General features: G+C 35.9%; 1 protein-coding gene across 1 annotated transcript in view; it reads left to right on the forward strand.

The window, feature by feature from the left end:
• Window positions 1-18,189, forward strand: part of SEMA3E (semaphorin 3E) — a 274,076-nt gene that overhangs the window by 135,012 nt on the left and 120,875 nt on the right. Inside the window, exon 2 of the mRNA XM_006049428.4 lies at window positions 14,524-14,684. Coding sequence (XP_006049490.3) covers window positions 14,524-14,684 — 161 coding nt within the window. The remainder of the gene's footprint in view (window positions 1-14,523; window positions 14,685-18,189) is intronic.

An 18,189-nucleotide genomic window follows, 5' to 3' on the forward strand; every position in this document is an offset into this window, starting at 1 on the left:
GAAATTGAGCATCATATTACTTTGAAGGATTTCAGATCTCCAATACTTGAACCGATATATGATGAAGTAAAAATACAATTCTGTTTTTAGCTACTTTACTTCTTTGTTGTTATATGATGGATTATTTATGAGAGAAAATATTATAGACCACATATCAATAAACTTGTTGTTATGGAAAGATACAGAACTTAACAAAACATAAGATAAAAATTGAGAGGTGGAGGAAATGGATGAATGTGTTCAAAAGGTACAATCTTCCAGTTTTAAATAAATAGGTCATGGAGATGTAATGTGTGGCATGGTGTACTGTATCATGTTTCTTCAAGTTGCTTAGAGAGTAGGTCTTAAAAATTCTCATCACAAGAAAAAATAACTATTTAATATGATGGATATTAACTAAGCTAATCATGGTAATCATTTTGCTGTATATACATGTATCAAATCATTATGCTGCATACTTTAACAGTGTTACCTCTCATTTTTATCTCACTAGTATTGGGGGGAAAAGCCTATACATGTTTATGCTATGTACTGGCATGTTATATTGGGCTTCCCTGGTAGCTCAGCTGGTAAAGAATCCACTGCAATGCAGGAGACCATGGTTCGATTCCTGGGTCGGGAAGATCTCCTGGAGAAGGGATAGGCTACCCACTTCAGTACTCTTCGGCTTACCTGTTGGCTCAGAGAGTAAAGAATCCACCTGCAATGTGGGAGACCTGGCTTTGATCCCTGGGTTGGGAAGATCCCCTGGAGGAGGGCATGGGAACCTACTCCAGTATTCTTGCCTGGAGAATACCCAAGGACAGAGGAGCCTAGCACGTTACAGTATATGGGGGCGCAAAGAGTCAGACACGACTGAGTGATGCAGCAAGCACAGCACAGCATGTCTAAAATGATCGATTGCAATATGAGAAATATGCATGATAGACATATTCAATTTCTTAGTGTGACTTAAATTCACTTAAACATATATATTATAAGCAGTATATTAGCTTTATAGCATAGAATATTTCTGAATTAAGATAATATTAAAATATATTTAGAATTTAATAGCTATTTACAATTGGGTATATGTTAGCCAACTTTGAAAATCAAAAGTGTCTTACAAATTGCATTTTTTGGTGGGGTGTAGACAGAACAGTAGAAATCAGGATTGTTAAGTGTGTTAGAGGAAATGAATTATGATGTAATATTCCTCATTTGTTTTAAACCTAATTCTAAAACAGAATATAATGTAAATATATAGAACAGTTCATTTACTATTCAAGTTTTAAATATTAAATGATAACAAATCCATACTGAAATGACATAATCCAGAAAAAGTGGCTTTTCAGATATTACTATAAAATGAACACTATTTTTACATGTCTAATATTTAGAAATAAGTAAATAAATGAAAACAAACTTTATTACCACAGATAATTTCATAGATTGTATGAAAATAATCTGAAAGGAAGATGTTCACTTGCTGATCAAACCTAAAGCACACTATTATAATACTAGAAGCACTTTGCTGGACTTCTAGAAATGTGTTTCTTTCACCGCTTCCTCTTGATAAGTTTTAAATCACTAATAGTATAAAAAAACAACATTACAGTATTTCACACACATTCTTGGCTTCATTAACTTCTGCTTTGATTGAACATTTAAAACATCTTGTGAAATATTTGTTACTTGGAATTTTTGAATTCTCATAAACGAGTGTCAAGTTAACAGGAGGGTCGAAAGATCAGTTTTGAGTGAGTCATTTTTCCCTCCATGTGGAAGAAACTTTCTTATTGGCTAGTGTTCAATAAAAGCCTGACCATAAGTAAAAATTGACCTCCACAGCAGTGGCCTTGAGAAACTAAATGTTAAGTATAACATTTCTGATATTTTATAGTAGATAGTAAATTATTAAGAAGATATTATATGATGCCACTTAATATAACTCCTAATCTGTGTGTGAGAAAGGGTTGTGGATTTGGGACTCATCAGTGACTGAAAATAAGTGTTCAAAGAAAAACCAAATGAGTCAAAATGGATTCCACAGGGAGCCTCAAAAATGGAGCTATAGGAAAAGCATAGAGTAAGTGTGAAGGGGATTGAAGTCTGAAGAGGCCAAATGGAAAACATGACCCTGAAGCCAGGGAGAATGGATGAGAAAAAATCTGGATCAACTGTAGTGTCCTTAGGGAGGATAATTTCACAAAGGCCTCTGGTTATAGAACCACTGTCCCTTCCCAACAGTGGCACCTCCACTGTGGGCGAGGCTCCACACTTCTGTCCCACATGGCTCCCAGCTGAACAGCTCTGCCTAGGAGTTTGTTGACACCCAGTTCAGCCTCTGGGAGACTGAGCATGTTCCCTGATTCATAACTTTTTTTTTTTTTTGGTGAATTGTTAATGCCAAACTGGTTCAAAACACTAAATAATTAAGAATTAGGTTTATTTACTAAAGCAAAAATTTAACACATTAAAAATATCTAACATGATTGAACCACACATTTCTACATTGAAAAGCCTAGCCTTCTCCATCTTTCAACCATGATGTCAGAAAATATAAAACTTAACAGTTTTAACATTTCTTAAATTCAGATCTTGACTAAAAAACTTAAGCTTGTGGAAAAATAGGCAATGGACATAAAAATGACAAAAAAGTGAAAGTATTCTAAAATAAACCATGTTCATGGATTGGAAGAATCAATATAGTGAAAATGAGTATACTACCCAAAGCAATTTATAGATTCAGTGCAATCCCTATCAAGCTACCAACGGTATTCTTCACAGAGCTAGAACAAATAATTTCACAATTTGTATGGAAATACAAAAAACCTCAAATAGCCAAAGCTATCTTGAGAAAGAAGAATGGAACTGGAGGAATCAATCTGCCTGACTTCAGGCTCTACTAAAAAGCCACAGTCATCAAGACAGTATGGTACTGGCACAAAGACAGAAATATAGATCAATGGAACAAAATAGAAAGCCCAGAGATAAATGCATGCACATATGGAGACCTTGTCTTTGACAAAGGAGGCAAGAATATAAAATGGATTAAAGACAACCTCTTTAACAAGTGGTGCTGGGAAAACTGGTCAACCACTTGTAAAAGAATGAAACTAGAGCACTTTCTAACACTGTACACAAAAATAAACTCAAAATGGATTAAAGATCTCAACGTAAGACCAGAAACTATAAAACTCCTAGAGGAGAACATAGGCAAAACACTCTCCGACATACATCACAGCAGGATCCTCTATGACCCACCTCCCAGAATATTGGAAATAAAAGCAAAAATAAACAAATGGGACCTAATTAAAATTAAAAGCTTCTGCACAACAAAGGAAACTATAAGCAAGGTGAAAAGACAGCCTTCAGAATGGGAGAAAATAATAGCAAATGAAGCAACTGACAAACAACTAATCTCAAAAATATACAAGCAACTCCTACAGCTCAACTCCAGAAAAATAAATGACCCAATTAAACATGGGCCAAAGAACTAAATAGATATTTCTCCAAAGAAGACATACAGAGAGCTAACAAACACATGAAAAGATGCTCAACATCACTCATTATCAGAGAAATGCAAATCAAAACTACTATGAGGTACCATTTCACGCCAGTCAGAATGGCTGCGATCCAGAAGTCTACAAGCAATAAATGCTGGAGAGGATGTGGAGAAAAGGGAACCCTCTTACACTGTTGGTGGGAATGCAAACTAGTACAGCCACTATGTAGAACAGTGTGGAGATTCCTTAAAAAACTGGAAATAGAACTGCCTTATGACCCAGCAATCCCACTGCTGGGCATACACACCGAGGAAACCAGAATTGAAAGAGACACGTATACCCCAATGTTCATCGCAGCACTGTTTATAATAGCCAGGACATGGAAGCCACCTAGATGTCCATCAGCAGATGAATGGATAAGAAAGCAGTGGTACATATACACAATGGAGTATTATTCAGCCATTAAAAAGAATACATTTGGATCAGTTCTAATGAGGTGGATGAAACTTGAGCCTATTATACAGAGTGAAGTAAGCCAGAAAGAAAAACACCAATACAGTATACTAACGCATATATATGGAATTTAGAAAGATGGTAACAATAACCCTGTATACGAGACAGCAAAAGAGACACTGATGTGTAGAACAGTCTTTTGGACTCTGTGGGAGAGGGAGAGGGTGAGATGATTTGGGAGAATGGCATTGAAATATGTATAATATCATATATGAAACGAGTCGCCAGTCCAGGTTCGATGCACGATACTGGATGCTTGCAGCTGGTGCACTGGGACGACCCAGAGGGATGGTATGGGGAGGGAGGAGGGAGGAGGGTTCAGGATGGGGAACGCATGTATGCCTGTGGCGGATTCATTTCGATATATGGCAGAACCAATACAATATTGTAAAGTTTAAAAATAAAATAAAATTAAAAAAAAAAGAAAAAAAAGATGCTTAACTTCACCCATAAGAAAAATGTGAATTTAATTAGTATTTCCACGGTCAGATCTGCAAATATCCTAAATTTTAATGACATATAATGACATACTGTTCTCTAGGTGACAGGGAATAGTCATTCTCACTTGCAGTGGTAGAATATTAAACTATAATTCCCATGGAGGCACACTGGCACTATCTGTAAAAGCAAACAAAAAAAAAAACTCCACTTCTAAAAATATTTCTTATAAATATATTTTCATGTGTGTGAATTGCCATATATTCATGTATATACATTGTGGTGCTATTTTTCAAACCACTTTTAAAAATTAAGGTATAGTTAATTTACAATGTTGTGTTAGTTTCAGATGTACAGCAAAGTGATTCAGTTAAATATATATATATATATATGTTCTTTTACGTATTCTTTCTAGTATAGGTTTTTATGAGATATTGAAAGTAGTTCCCTGTGCTATATAGTAGGTCCCTATTGTTTATTTTAAATGTAGTAGTTTGTATCTATTAATCCTGAATTCTTAGTTTATCCCTCCTACCTTTATAGTTTTCCTGGTTTTGAACTCTAAAAAGTATTTTCTAAAACAAAAAAAAGTGAACAGACCCTATTTTATCTAGTATGTTAGCTAAAAAAACTTACCTCTGAAATTAATTTATAGAAATAGAATGAAGAATGCCAAAATCTGATTTGTGTTATATAGATTACCCTGATTTCTAATGTCCTTCTGACACCCCAGATATAGTACAGTACATAATGCAGAGCATTTCAGTACATACTGAATGTTGCATCAAAATGAATTGCAATCTGTTATCCCAATCCTAATCAGTTTAAATTGAGAAAAAGAAAAACTTTTACATATTGTGTAAAATTTGATGCCTAGCTTTCTTTCATTTAATCTTTTAGGTCTCTACCTCTGCAGTACACCTTGTTTTGTTACTATCATTCTCACATGCTTATTAAAAAATAATTCTTCAAACCTCCTTTTATTCAAGTTTTGCCCCCTGCTGACAATTATGCACATCAAAAGCAATTGGTATTTTAAAGATAAATCCAGTCATACAATTGCTCTTAAAACCATTGAAGGCCTTTCCATTACACTTAGAATATCACATCCTGGTTATGAGGCCCCAGAGGAATGGCTGAATGGACACACTGCTCGCAGTTCAGGGTCCCTTTGCCCTATAGATTCAGCTTCAGAAGCTATTACATAGCACTTGCTCCATTGACCTCCAATGAAATAAATTGTAATTCAACATTTAGGAGGCAATCACAATTGTTAAATTGTTGACTTTTAGATGGTAGCACTTTGTATTGTATGATTTTGTTCAATTTGGTGATTTAAATATGAGTACTCACACATATGTACAGTATATACATGGACAATGATTCTGTGTAATCTTGTCCGCTGGTGATCTTGTGTTCATGGCGTTCAGAGATCTGTAAGTCCGAATATCGTGTGTAATACTAAATAATGATGAGTTATATAATATAGGAACATAAGGAATCTTAAAATTCTGACACTGTTTTTTTCTTGACTGAGGAAATAAAAGGCTACTAAATGCCTAGGCCATTCATGTGTACTTTTGAACTCTTTTTGCTTTTGCTGGAAGCAGCATATGATTAAAAGTTGGAACACCACAGTGACTGATTTGGACCTTTGACTTGTTAGAAAGATAGAAATCTAAAAGTTCAGAGGGTAGGTGAAAGGATGATCATAGTCCATTGCTGGAAAGACCAATTAGTAAGCCCTGATTACACTTTAAAAAAGTTAATTGCTTATTTCTTTACAACTCTGTTTCAACATTATTATAAGCCATTAGTGAACATTGATCAGATCTGTCAAAATCATCAAAGCATGTTGTAAGAACGTTTCCTTTGGACTTGTTAAAAAGTTGAAGAGATTTCTAACCATTATTTATACATTTCATTTCCCTTAACAATGCTTACTTTGTGATTCAGCATTTTAATGTTGAATTAGCTTTAAGGCATTGAATAAAAGAATTGATTTGGAAAATAATGAAAAATTTTTAAGTCCTGGATCTCAAAAGTTACTGCTTTGCAGGTGACAGTGGTAGGAGTGTGCATTGAATAAGAAAATGCCCATCCCTTGGAAATCTATTTTTTTGTTTGAAAACTGAAAAATATATCCTCTCTCCTCCCCCATCTTACACATGGATGTGTGGAATTTAAATATATTTTGACAAAGTGAAGAGAACTGTCTCTATAATATATTGAGGTCAGTGAGTTTTAAAACTGTTTCCCTTGCAGTTTTAAAAGAAGGACCATGAGAGGAAATGACTAAATCCTCTGCGTATATCTTCATTGACAGCTGATAATTAGCAGGCAGCCTAGCAATAATAATTAGTTCCCCCTTGAGAAAATTTCCGGATGAACCCTGAGTTGGTGCATCTCAGTTGTCTTGTTTCTTTGTCCACTGCCTCCCCCAAGTAATTCGTGTTATTTTTAGAGTAGGAAGAACTCAAGATGAGCTCCTTCCTTTTACCCGAGTCAGCACTGTCCATTATTTGCACTGTGTTTTCTGGAGATTACCTGAGATTAGACTTTCTTTTGTCCTCCTCTTCCTGTATATTTTCTGATTCTTTCATCTAAGCAAGCTTGCAGCAGTGCAGAGGGATAAAGCAGTTAGCCATTGCTTGGTAAATACGCCGTGTCTGTGGACTATAATTTGGTGCTAAAACCACTATTATGACTTAAAATGCTGGCTCTAAAACTAAAAGGAGAAAATATTCTTGAAGAAGGAGGAAAGCTTCCTGCTTAAGGTTTTTGTTTTGTTTCCCTAAGTGTATACCAAAAAAGTATTTAATTCATTTGGAAACTATAGCAAGTGAAGTACAAAGATTTCAGGTTTTTAAAGTAAGATATATAAAATTGAGGACGTCAGCAATTCATAAAGCAACATGAAAAATTCAATAGTTATTTGAGAGAGTTTTTAAATACAAATGAAAGGCAATTAAAATTAAACTTGATATTAACCTGAGTTTTCTTATTGTAAATGCTGTTGAATTATTTGAATTATGTTAATTCTAGCAACTGAATATTGGGAAAACCTTCCATTTTATTTTATTATGAATAGGAGTCTCTGTAAAAAAATGTATTCAAGTTGAGAAATATTATAATCCCTTAATAGAATAGACTTTTCTGTGTTGTTATTGTTCAGTCCTAAGTTGTGTCTGACTCTTTGCGACCCCATGAACTGCAGCACATCAGGGTTTCCTGTGCTTCACTATCTCCCAGGGCTTGTTCAAACTCATGTCCATTGAGTCAGTGATGCCATCCAACCATCTCATCCTCTGTCGCCACCTTTTCCTCTTGCCCTCAATCTTTCTCAGCATCAGGTTCTTTTCCAGTGAGTGGGCTCTTCACATCAGGAGGTCAAAGTATTGGAGCTTCAGCTTTAGCATCAGTCCCTCTAGTGAATATTCAGGGTTTATTTCCATGAGAATTGACTGATCTCCTTGCTGTCCAAGGGACTCTCAAGAGTCTTCTCCAGCATCATATTTTGAAAGCATCAATTGTTTGGGGCTCAGTCTTCTTATGGTCCAACTCTCACATCCATACATGACTACTGGAAAAACCGTAATTTTGACTGTCTGGGCCTTTGTCAGCAAAGTGACGTCTCTGCTTTTTAATACGCTGTCTAGATTTGTCATAGCTTTCTTTCAAGAAGCAAGAGCCTTAATTTCATGGCTACAGTCACTGTCCACAGTGATTTTGGAGCTCAAGAAAATAAAGTCTGTCACTGTTTTCATTTTTCCCCCATCTGTTTGCCATGAAGTGATGGGACCAGATGCCATCATCTTAGTTTTTTTTTTTTTTTTTTTTTTTTTTACATTTTTGAATGTTGTGTTTTAAGCCAGACTTTTCCCTCTCCTCTTTCACCTTCATCAAGAGGCTCTTTAGTTCCTCTTTACTTTCTACCATTAGTGTGGTATGATCTGCATATCTGAGGTTGTTGATATTTCTCATGGCAACCTTGATTCCAGCCCAGCATTTTGCATGATGTACTCTGCATGTAAGTTAAATAAGCAGGGTGACAGTATACAGCCTTGATATACTCCTTTTCCAACTTTGAACCATTCCATTGTTCCATGTCCAGTTCTGTTTCTTCTTGTCCTGAAAACAGGTTTCTCAGGAGACAGGTAAGGTAGTCTGGTATTCCCATCTCCTTAAGAATTTTCTGCAGTTTGTTCTTAGTTCCTTCTGTAGGAAGTTTTAGATGTAATGGATTATGGAGTTCTTGTTTATAAGGAACAAACTTTTAACAAATCAAACCATCTTGATGGTGTTTGTCTCTGGGGACCAGAACTGGGAAAGACTAAGCTGTGTGCTGCACAGGGGTGATGGACACCCCATCTACCATGGATAATTAATAGCAAAGCTCTCCAGTCAACTTTCCTTATTTAAATTTTGGCACCAGCAATGACCAAATAACCTTAGCTGTGTGCTGTGCTGTGCTTAGTTGCTTAGTCCTGTCTGACTCTTTGCGACCCCATGGATTGTAGCTCACCAGGCTCCTCTGTCCATGGGATTCTCCAGGCAAGAATACTAGAAGGTTGCCATGCCCCCCTCCAGTTATCTGTGTTCTGAATCTCTTTAAAACCTCTCTTTTTGCATTTGGGAAACAGGAATAGTTGTAGGTCCTCCCTCTTACAAGTAAGTGCCACATTATTAAGTGAGATGTTTAGCCAAATATCTAGACAACTGTGATCCAGTCGAATTGAGACATAAAATTAACCATCACATCAAGCAGTGCTCTTAAGCAATTGATATAGTTTTTCTCTTGTATTTTAGTGACTTTGGGTTTTTTTAGAAGCCTGGGGTCAATTTTGATATTCACTTTAACATTGTGTTGGATATTAGAGAATGACTTATATTTAATAAAATTTATTCCAGACCTCTCATTTTGTTTTTTATTTCCCAATATTTTAATATCCCTAAATATATATTTATTTGTTCAATTGAATATTGGCATGCGTCATCTCAGATCCTTTTTGGAAAGAGGCAAGTAAAATAATCAAATAAAAGTAGAAAATTAGAGTTAGTATTAAAGCATAAATATGCACAACTTTTAAAAATGTTTGTGTTTAGAATTCCTCTGTGTTAGTCCAAATATATATCTGAAGTACAGACATTTACACATAGTAGATACTTTTGGCCTTCCCTGACTTAGAGCTCAAGATGTTGGAGAGTCCCAGACAGGAAGGAGGATTTGAGTCTCAGAGAGAATTAAGGATCACAATTGGGATTTATCTCTATGGAAGTAGACAATAAAAATATAAACCATTGAACTAATATGTTTTGGTTAATACCTTGATTCTGAAATTTCTATTAGTAAGCCTGAACTTGTTAGGAATCAGTCATCAGCACTATTCTGTTTTACTGGTCAAAGTAGAGAGTTACAGAAGCATTGAATGTCCACCCCTCATATAGGGAACATGTTTAAAGAAAACTGCAGTCTATTTATTAGATCTTATATTTAAAAAAATAACTTAGGAACTATCCCAAGAAGTGTCTTTATAAGTAAATGAAATTTCTTAACTTACTGCCTAAGGCATGTACATCATATTCAATTTTACGTATCCAGGCATATCTTGGCAGCAGTTTTTTCTGAGGCAATATGAATGAATCAGAATAAATTAGATCCAAAATTCCTGATAACCTAAAAGTATTTCCTGACCCTATAATAAACATATTAAAAGTCATAAATTAATGTTTTAACTACTTCCCTTTAGGCAAGTTTAAATATGGGTCATGAGCTATTTAGAATTTTCATTGATCACTCCATTTTTGAAGATGTCAAAAATATAGATTCAGCACTATACTTTGAAAGACTAAAAATATCTGTCTTTGGATTTGTATATTTTTAACAATGTGTTATCACCTCCATTTTAGAAATGCAATTTAGGCAAATAATAATTTAGAGGACAGAAGGGTGATTAACATGTGAGGAAACCAGTCTAAAGAGGTTAAGTGGTTATTCAAGGTTCCTCAGGTAATTAATGGCAAAGCCAAGACCAGAACCTGGCTCCTCAGCTTCTCAGCCTACAGGACTTTCATAATGGCATATACATCTGTTGTATGTTAATTCTCTCTTTCTCTCTCTCTCTCTTTTTTTTGGGGGGGGGGATTTTTTTTCTTTTCATTGTAATAGTGTATTGTAGGATAGTTTTCTCTTTCCCATTTATTCCCTGGGCACCTGAGTTTCTTCATAAGTCACTTAAAGGATGATAGTAATTCAAACTGTTACACTGTGGTTCTTTACTGTAGTGGGAAAAATATCAATAAATATAAAGGCCATGAGCAAGGAACTTGTGAAAATTTTGCAGTTGTTGGAATTTTTCCCTTTGCATTTCCCAAACTACACCTCAACAGAAACATGAGTTCATCTTTGTTATCTCATGGGATAGACTTGGTCATATAGATGGAGGATAGGTCCGAATAAAATCTGATATATTAAAAGAATATAAGACTGGTGGATCTACGTTCAATTCAGTTCAGTTGCTCAGTTGTGTCCGACTCTTTGCGACCCCATGGACTGCAGCATGCCAGACTTCCCTGTCCATCACCAACTCCTGGAGCTTACCCAAACTCATGTCCATTGAGTCGGTGATGCCATCAGTATTCACTGTTGGATATCACAATTGTATATCACTATTGGATCAGTAGTTAGTCTCTTATTATTATTGATTAAAAAATAGGAACTTCCACCTTTATGCTATAAAAATTAGATATAATAAGTACTGCAGAAGTTGGCAAGTCATAAAAACAAGTACAAGTTTTGATGTCTATATCTCTAGGTATATATGGAGGTAATGAGGCTCTAATGACTTCACTGGGAAAAAGCAAGGGCATTCCATCCTTACTGGAATTCACTTAACAGAGGGCCTCCTTTACTGGTGAGGCTGCCTCTCTTTCCAATTCATACTTTTAAAAATTTGCAATGAGTACTCAACTGTGGCAACGCTTTGGGGTAGATTCCTCATATTTGTTTCCTTTCATGACTTTCTCTCAGTTTCCAGCCAACATAGTCTCCTAAACTCTGTACCTTACTGTTCTTGGTAAGTTTGTAGTTTGTAGAGATCTGTTAATTCTACTTAGCATATACCCATTCTTTGATCAGTTAAATATGTTCAGATAATGATTTCACCATGCTTAACACTTGAAGAATTTTAGAAATATATCAGAATAACTGGGGAGCTTTTTCTGCAAAATAGTTTGCTGATCAGATCGGATGTAACACCTTAAGTGATTACATATAAAGACAAGGTATAATGGCAGTGGAGAACTTTGATTTATATTTTTGGTATGGTATTGAATTCCTAAAAAGTGCATCTCTTTCTGTGAATGCCTAATAAGAAAGGAAAAGAATGTGATTCTACCTTGACAAAATTATGAAATAGGAAAAATTTGTCTTCCAGAATTCAAGAACCCCTAAATCTCTCAAATTCCTATTTTCATCCTCCCTAAATAAAGCACCTTATTGTTTCCATCTCTCCCTAAAAAGTTTAAGTTCTTTATTTAGATGAATTGTCAAATGATTCAATATCACAAGTTTTACCTTTATAAATGATACTTTGACATTAGCAATATTGCTTGTTTTAAACTAAAGATTTAAAGTTAGCCCTATCCTATGAAATCCTGGGGATCAGTACTTTCAGAGTAGAGAAATAGAAGTTAATACATTCTTAATAGAGGGGAAAAATACTTCATTTCTCTTTTCTCAGAAATAGTGTAAGAGTGGACAAAATAATGTAGATCTGTCATATTTCATATTGCTATCTGGATTTGAGTGTTTTGGTTACCAGTATTTAACCTTCTCTGTCAGTTGCATTAGGAACAGATTTTTGGGAAATGAAGTAATCTGTTAACTTGTCAATATTTCCAAGCGGACTTCTTGGGAATTTTCAGCCTTCAGGGTTTTTCATATTGGAGTCATATTCTTTCTCACCCTCAAAGTCTCTCACTTATCATTTACCAACCATAAGTAATAAACTGCCATATGCAGTGAAATAGCTTCAACAAACAAACAATACCACAGGTTTGCCAGATTCTGACTTTCTGAAGTAAGTTCAGTCCAGTTCAGTTGCTCAGTTGTGTCTGACCCATTGTGACCCCAGGAACCGCAGCACACCAGGTCTCCCTGTCCATCACTGACTCCCAGAGTTCACCCAAACTCATGTCCATTGAATCAGTAATGATATCCAACTATCTCATCCTCTGTCGTCCCCTTCTCCTCCTGCCCTCAACCTTTCCCAGCATCAGGGTCTTTTCAAATGAGTCAGCTCTTCACATCAGGTGGCCAAAGTATTGGAGTTTCAGCTACAACATCAGTCCTTCCAGTGAACAACCAGGACTGATCTCCTTTAGGAGGGACTGGTTGGATCTCCTTGTAGTCCCAGAGACTCTCAAGAGTCTTCTGCAACACCACAGTGCAAAAGCAGCAATTCTTCGGCACTCACCTTTCTTTATAGTCCAACTCTCACATCCATACATGACTACTGGAAAAATCATAGCCTTGACTAGACAGACCGTTGTGGACAATGTTTCTGCTTTTTAATATGCTGTCTAAGTTGGTCATAACTTTCCTTCCAAGGAGTAAGTGTCTTTTAATTTCATGGCTGCAATCACTATCTGCAGTGATTTTGGAGCCCCAAAAAATGAAGTCAGCCTCTGTTTCCACTGTTTCCCCATCTATTTGCCATGAAGTGATGGCACCAGATGCCATGTCCTTAGTTTTCTGAATGTGGAGCTTTCAACCAACTTTTTCACTCCCCTCTTTCACTTTCATCAAGAGGCTCTTTAGTCCTTTTGAAGTGAGTAGTACACAAACAGTAGCCTAAATCACAGTTTTAGACAGTAGATCCCTGTCAGTTTTAACAGTTATTTCCTCTGTAGTGAATACTACCATGTTTTACTTCATTGCATTTACAGTCCTGATAGTTTCCAGACTCGGGTGATTTGATTTTGGACATGACTTTCAAAACCAGTTTCAAGTAGAAACATTTTTTCTGAATTGGTGTTCATCTGGAATTAAATGGACTTGTTTTGGGGATATTTATTTTAGAATTGGGATTTTTATTATACATAGAGAAGTAAATATAAAAGTCCTAGTGGGGCTGGTACACTGGGATGACCCAGAGGGATGGTATGGGGAGGGAGGAGGGAGGAGGGTTCAGGATGGGGAACACATGTATACCTGTGGCGGATTCATTTCGATATTTGGCAAAACTAATACAATATTGTAAAGTTTAAAAATAAAATAAAATTAAAAAAAAATAAAAAATAAATAGCTCAACTGGAAAAAAAAAAGTCATAGTGGAATGACTTTTCTATGTGTGCTTTACATTAAAGTTTGTGAAAAATAATTCCGTATTTAAAAGCATAGGCTATTGAAGTTGCTCAGTCGTGTCCAACTCTATTCGACCCCATGGACTGTAGCCTATCAGGCTCCTCCATCCATGGAATTTTCCAGGCAAGAGTGCTGGAGTGGATTGCCATTTCCTTCTCCAGGGGATCTTCCTGACCCAGGAATCGAACCCGGGTCTCCTGCATTGCAGACGCTTTACCATCTGAGCCACCAGGAAAGCCCTACTTTTCATATTAAGTTGTGTCAAAGTTTTTCCATTCATAAACTTAAAAAAGATTTTAATTTGTGCACATTGTAACTTATTTCCATTATACTGTTTTTAAATGCAGAACAATTTTTTTTTGTTTTTAAAATTATAGTTGAACTATAATGTTGTATGAGTCTGTTTACAACATATTGATTTGATATCAAGTCATATCAAGAAATAACTATCCCTATAAGTTTAGTTAATATCCATCCCTTTACATGGTTAGAATATCTACTATTTTAGCATCTTTCAAACACACAACCAAGTATTGACAGTGTATTATATATTTTTAATCTTTCTGAACAATAAATGTTATCATTTGTATTTATGATAAAATGAATGAATGTTAACTGCACAGTATAAATACATGTGAAAATAGAGCCATGAAAAAAGTGTTACAAAGGTATTTGTATTTTCTCTGTGTTTAGAGTACATTTTGTTTTGCATTTCAGAGCTCTTGGATCTAAACAGAACATCAGTCTTTCATAGCCGTTTTGGATTTCTTAATCTCCAGACAATGCTACTGGATGAATATCAAGAGAGACTCTTCGTGGGAGGCAAGGATCTTGTATATTCCCTCAGCTTAGAACACATCAGCAGTGGCTATAGAGAGGTATGAAAGAGTAAACTATATTTCAGGAGAGAAAGAAAAGGAGTAAGGGAGAAATCTTAAATGGGTGTTACTTGGATTAGATTTTTCATTGTCTTGACCACGTGAACATTTTGAGTGATAATATTATTGAAAGAAATCAAATACACATTAAAAATAAAATCATTTTGAGAAGATTTATAAATAATGCAGAATAAACTTTTCTAGCACACCACTGATCCCCAAATCCCCAGAAGACTTCTGACTGATGCATTGAAACTTTCTCTTGCCTAGCGGCCCTTGTACCACACCCACTCTCCTGACACCTACGTTTGTATATTCTGATTTAAAGTCCCTTTGGGCTTTATTACTCCAAAAATCCCAGCCTGAAGAAATATGGATGTGTGAACTCAGTGTAGCTGACTCATGTATTTCTATTGGTAAGATCACTAATTCAGATGGATGCTCTTTAAACCTAAAGGATTAAAATATATTAAAACAGGCAAGCATTCAACTATTTTGAGAAGGTTAACTATAAGAAGAAAAATGGTTTTTATAATCTGTGCTTGTAGAGTTGAATTAATATGTTTCCAGAACTATATCAACCTTACATAAAACATTCAGATATATGTAGACTATAGCATTTTTTGGCATAAATGTATATATTACATAATACATTTTCTTTATAATTTACTTGTATGTTTTTATGTTTGTCAAAATGAACAATGTCCATATTTTTTAAAGTCATTTAAAAAAATTATCATAAAAAGCAGAACACCTTCATCCCATCCAATTCCTAATCTCTAGAGGAAATAATTTAAAACTCTCGTATTTTCTGGTTCTTATCTCCATGTGTCGAAGTGACATTTGTGTACTGTTCTTTCTTGATATCACTATGCTATGCTATGCTATGCTAAGTCACTTCAGTCGTGTCCAACTCTGTGTGACCTCATAGACAGCAGCCCACTAGGCTCCCCCGTCCCTGGGATTCTCCAGGCAAGAACACTGGAGTGGGTTGCCATTTCCTTCTCCAATGCAGGAAAGTGAAAAGTGAAAGTGAAGTTGCTCAGTCGTGTCCGACTCTTAGCAACCCCATGGACTGCAGCCCACCAGGCTCCTCGGTCCATGGGATTTTCCAGGCAAGAGTACTGGAGTGGGGTGCCATTGCCTTCTCTGTGATATCACTAGTTTTAGACAATATCTGTTGACTTTCTGTAAAGGAAGATGAAGATTTTTGCTTCCTTTTCTTGCAGTGACGTAGCTAAAATATCTGCACAATTTCAGCAGCAACCCCTACTCATCTGCCCTGTCATCTTCCTATTATAGCTGTACCACAATTTTTAGCTAAATAGTAACTATATACATTATTATAATTAGGAAAATAGATCACACTTCTTCCCCCTCCCCCAGATTAAATGTTTTCTCCTTTTTTTATTTGCTTGGATTATTGTTGTTTAATCACTAACTCATGTCCAATTATTTTGTGACTCCATGGACTGTAGCCCACCAGGCTCCTCTGTCCATGAGATTTCCCAGGCAAGAATACTGGAGTGAGTTGCCATTTCCTTCTCCAGGGGATCTTCCTGACGCAGGGATCGAACTCAGGTCTCCTGCACTGGCAGGTGGATTCTTTACCATTGAGCCACCGGGGAAGCCCAATATCTGTTCCATAAAATAATAAATAATGTAAATATCTTAGAAGACATAATAGTTAAATAAATACCTAGAACTCACCGGCCAACTCAAGAATGACATTATCACCATCCCCACTGCTTGCAGTTACCTTTTGTTTCCTCCCTCTTTTCCTCCTGTGTCTCCTGCTGCCTAGAAGCCATCACTCTGATGGATTTTTTGGTTTATTTATTTATTAATTTTAAATTGTAAAGAATTATTTTATCATAATGAGTGTTTCCCTATTACATTATATTGTTTAGAGTTACTTGTTTTAAGCTATGTAAAAATGATACACAATAGTTTATTGTAGCCTACTGCTTTTTTGTTTTAGTATTAGTTATTAGATTCAGTTGTGTTACTTGTGACTGTACCTCCTTTGTTGTAGGGGTATGAAGATTGAATGAGGAACATAAGTTAGATTTTTAGTTTTTTTTTTTTATTTTCCATATTGTATATTTAAGCAGCATATTGTTTTTGCATAACTTTTCCCATCTTTTAATTTACTGAGGTGTAATTTACAAATACAATTTGTAATTTACAAATACAATTCCTGCTGATAGTGACTGTAGCCATGAAATTAAAGCAGACTTGCTCCTTGGAAGGAGACTATGACAAACCTAGACAGTGTATTAAAAAGCAAAGAAAATCCTGGCTTTGCATTTGTAGTTGGGCTTCTCTGGTGGCTCAGAGGGTAAAGTGTCTGCCTGCAATGCAGGAGACTTGGGTTCGATCCCTGGGTCAGGAAGATCCCCTGGAGAAGAAAATGGCAACCCACTCCAGTCCTCTTGCCTGGAAAATCCCATGGACAGAGAAGCTTGGTAGACTACAGTCCATGGGATTGACAAAGAGTTGGACATGACTGAGCGACTTCACTTCACTTTACTTGCATTTGTAGTACTCGGCAAATTCCTTAATCCCTTTATTCTTCTGCTTTCTCATTTGTTAAAGGGGACAAATATTAGGGTATTCCCTGAATATTAGGGTATTCACTGAAAAAAATCCGCACGTTAAGTGGACCTTCACAGTTTGAACCCATGTTGTTCAAGGATCAACTATAACAATCAGAACTTGTACTATTATATACACATTAGACTGGTTTTTCCTGTGCAATTTTGAAATAGGTAAGAACTTACCATTTACTGGGCTTCCCTGGTATCTCAGAAGGTGAAGAGTCTGCTTGCAAGCAGGTATACCCAGGTTTGATCCCTGGGTCAGAAAGATCCCCTGGAGAAGGCAATGGCTACCTACTCCAGTATTCTTATCTGGGAAAGCCCATGGACAGAGGAGCCTGGTGGGTTATAATCTATCGGGTCGCAAAGAGTTGGACAGGACTGAGTGACTAACATTTTCACTTTCACTACCATTTAATAAATTTACTGTTAGTTTTTTAGATACTGACTTTGCTTTATAAATTAATTCGTTCATAGCATTTCCCAGACTATGTAATGATACTTTCACCCTGAAATTCTGTTCCCTTGTATCTATGTCACATTCATAAAAGACCCTTGACCTTCACTCAAAAATGGAAGAGTCAATCCTGGTGGTAACACTGTAAAATTTCTACCCTTATTATTCCATTTGTTTTATTTCATGAAAGCCTCCTACCTGCCAGAAAAAATTTCTTCTGCAGATTACTCTCTTGAAAAGTCTCTAAAATCCACAGATAACACGATACTTAGATTAAACTCTGATTTCATCAGGAACTTCCTAAGAAATTTATTTAAACCTTTTTTTTTTTCTTTGCACTTTTGTCTAAAGTCTTTTGGTGTAAAATGTTTTGGACTGAGCTAGAGGAAATCATTATTCAGGTGAAAATATTAAAGTAGCTTGAGATTCTGATCATTATGTGACAACA

The sequence above is a fragment of the Bubalus bubalis genome, chromosome 8 (genome assembly GCF_019923935.1).
Source record: "Bubalus bubalis isolate 160015118507 breed Murrah chromosome 8, NDDB_SH_1, whole genome shotgun sequence".
Lineage (NCBI taxonomy): Eukaryota > Metazoa > Chordata > Mammalia > Artiodactyla > Bovidae > Bubalus > Bubalus bubalis.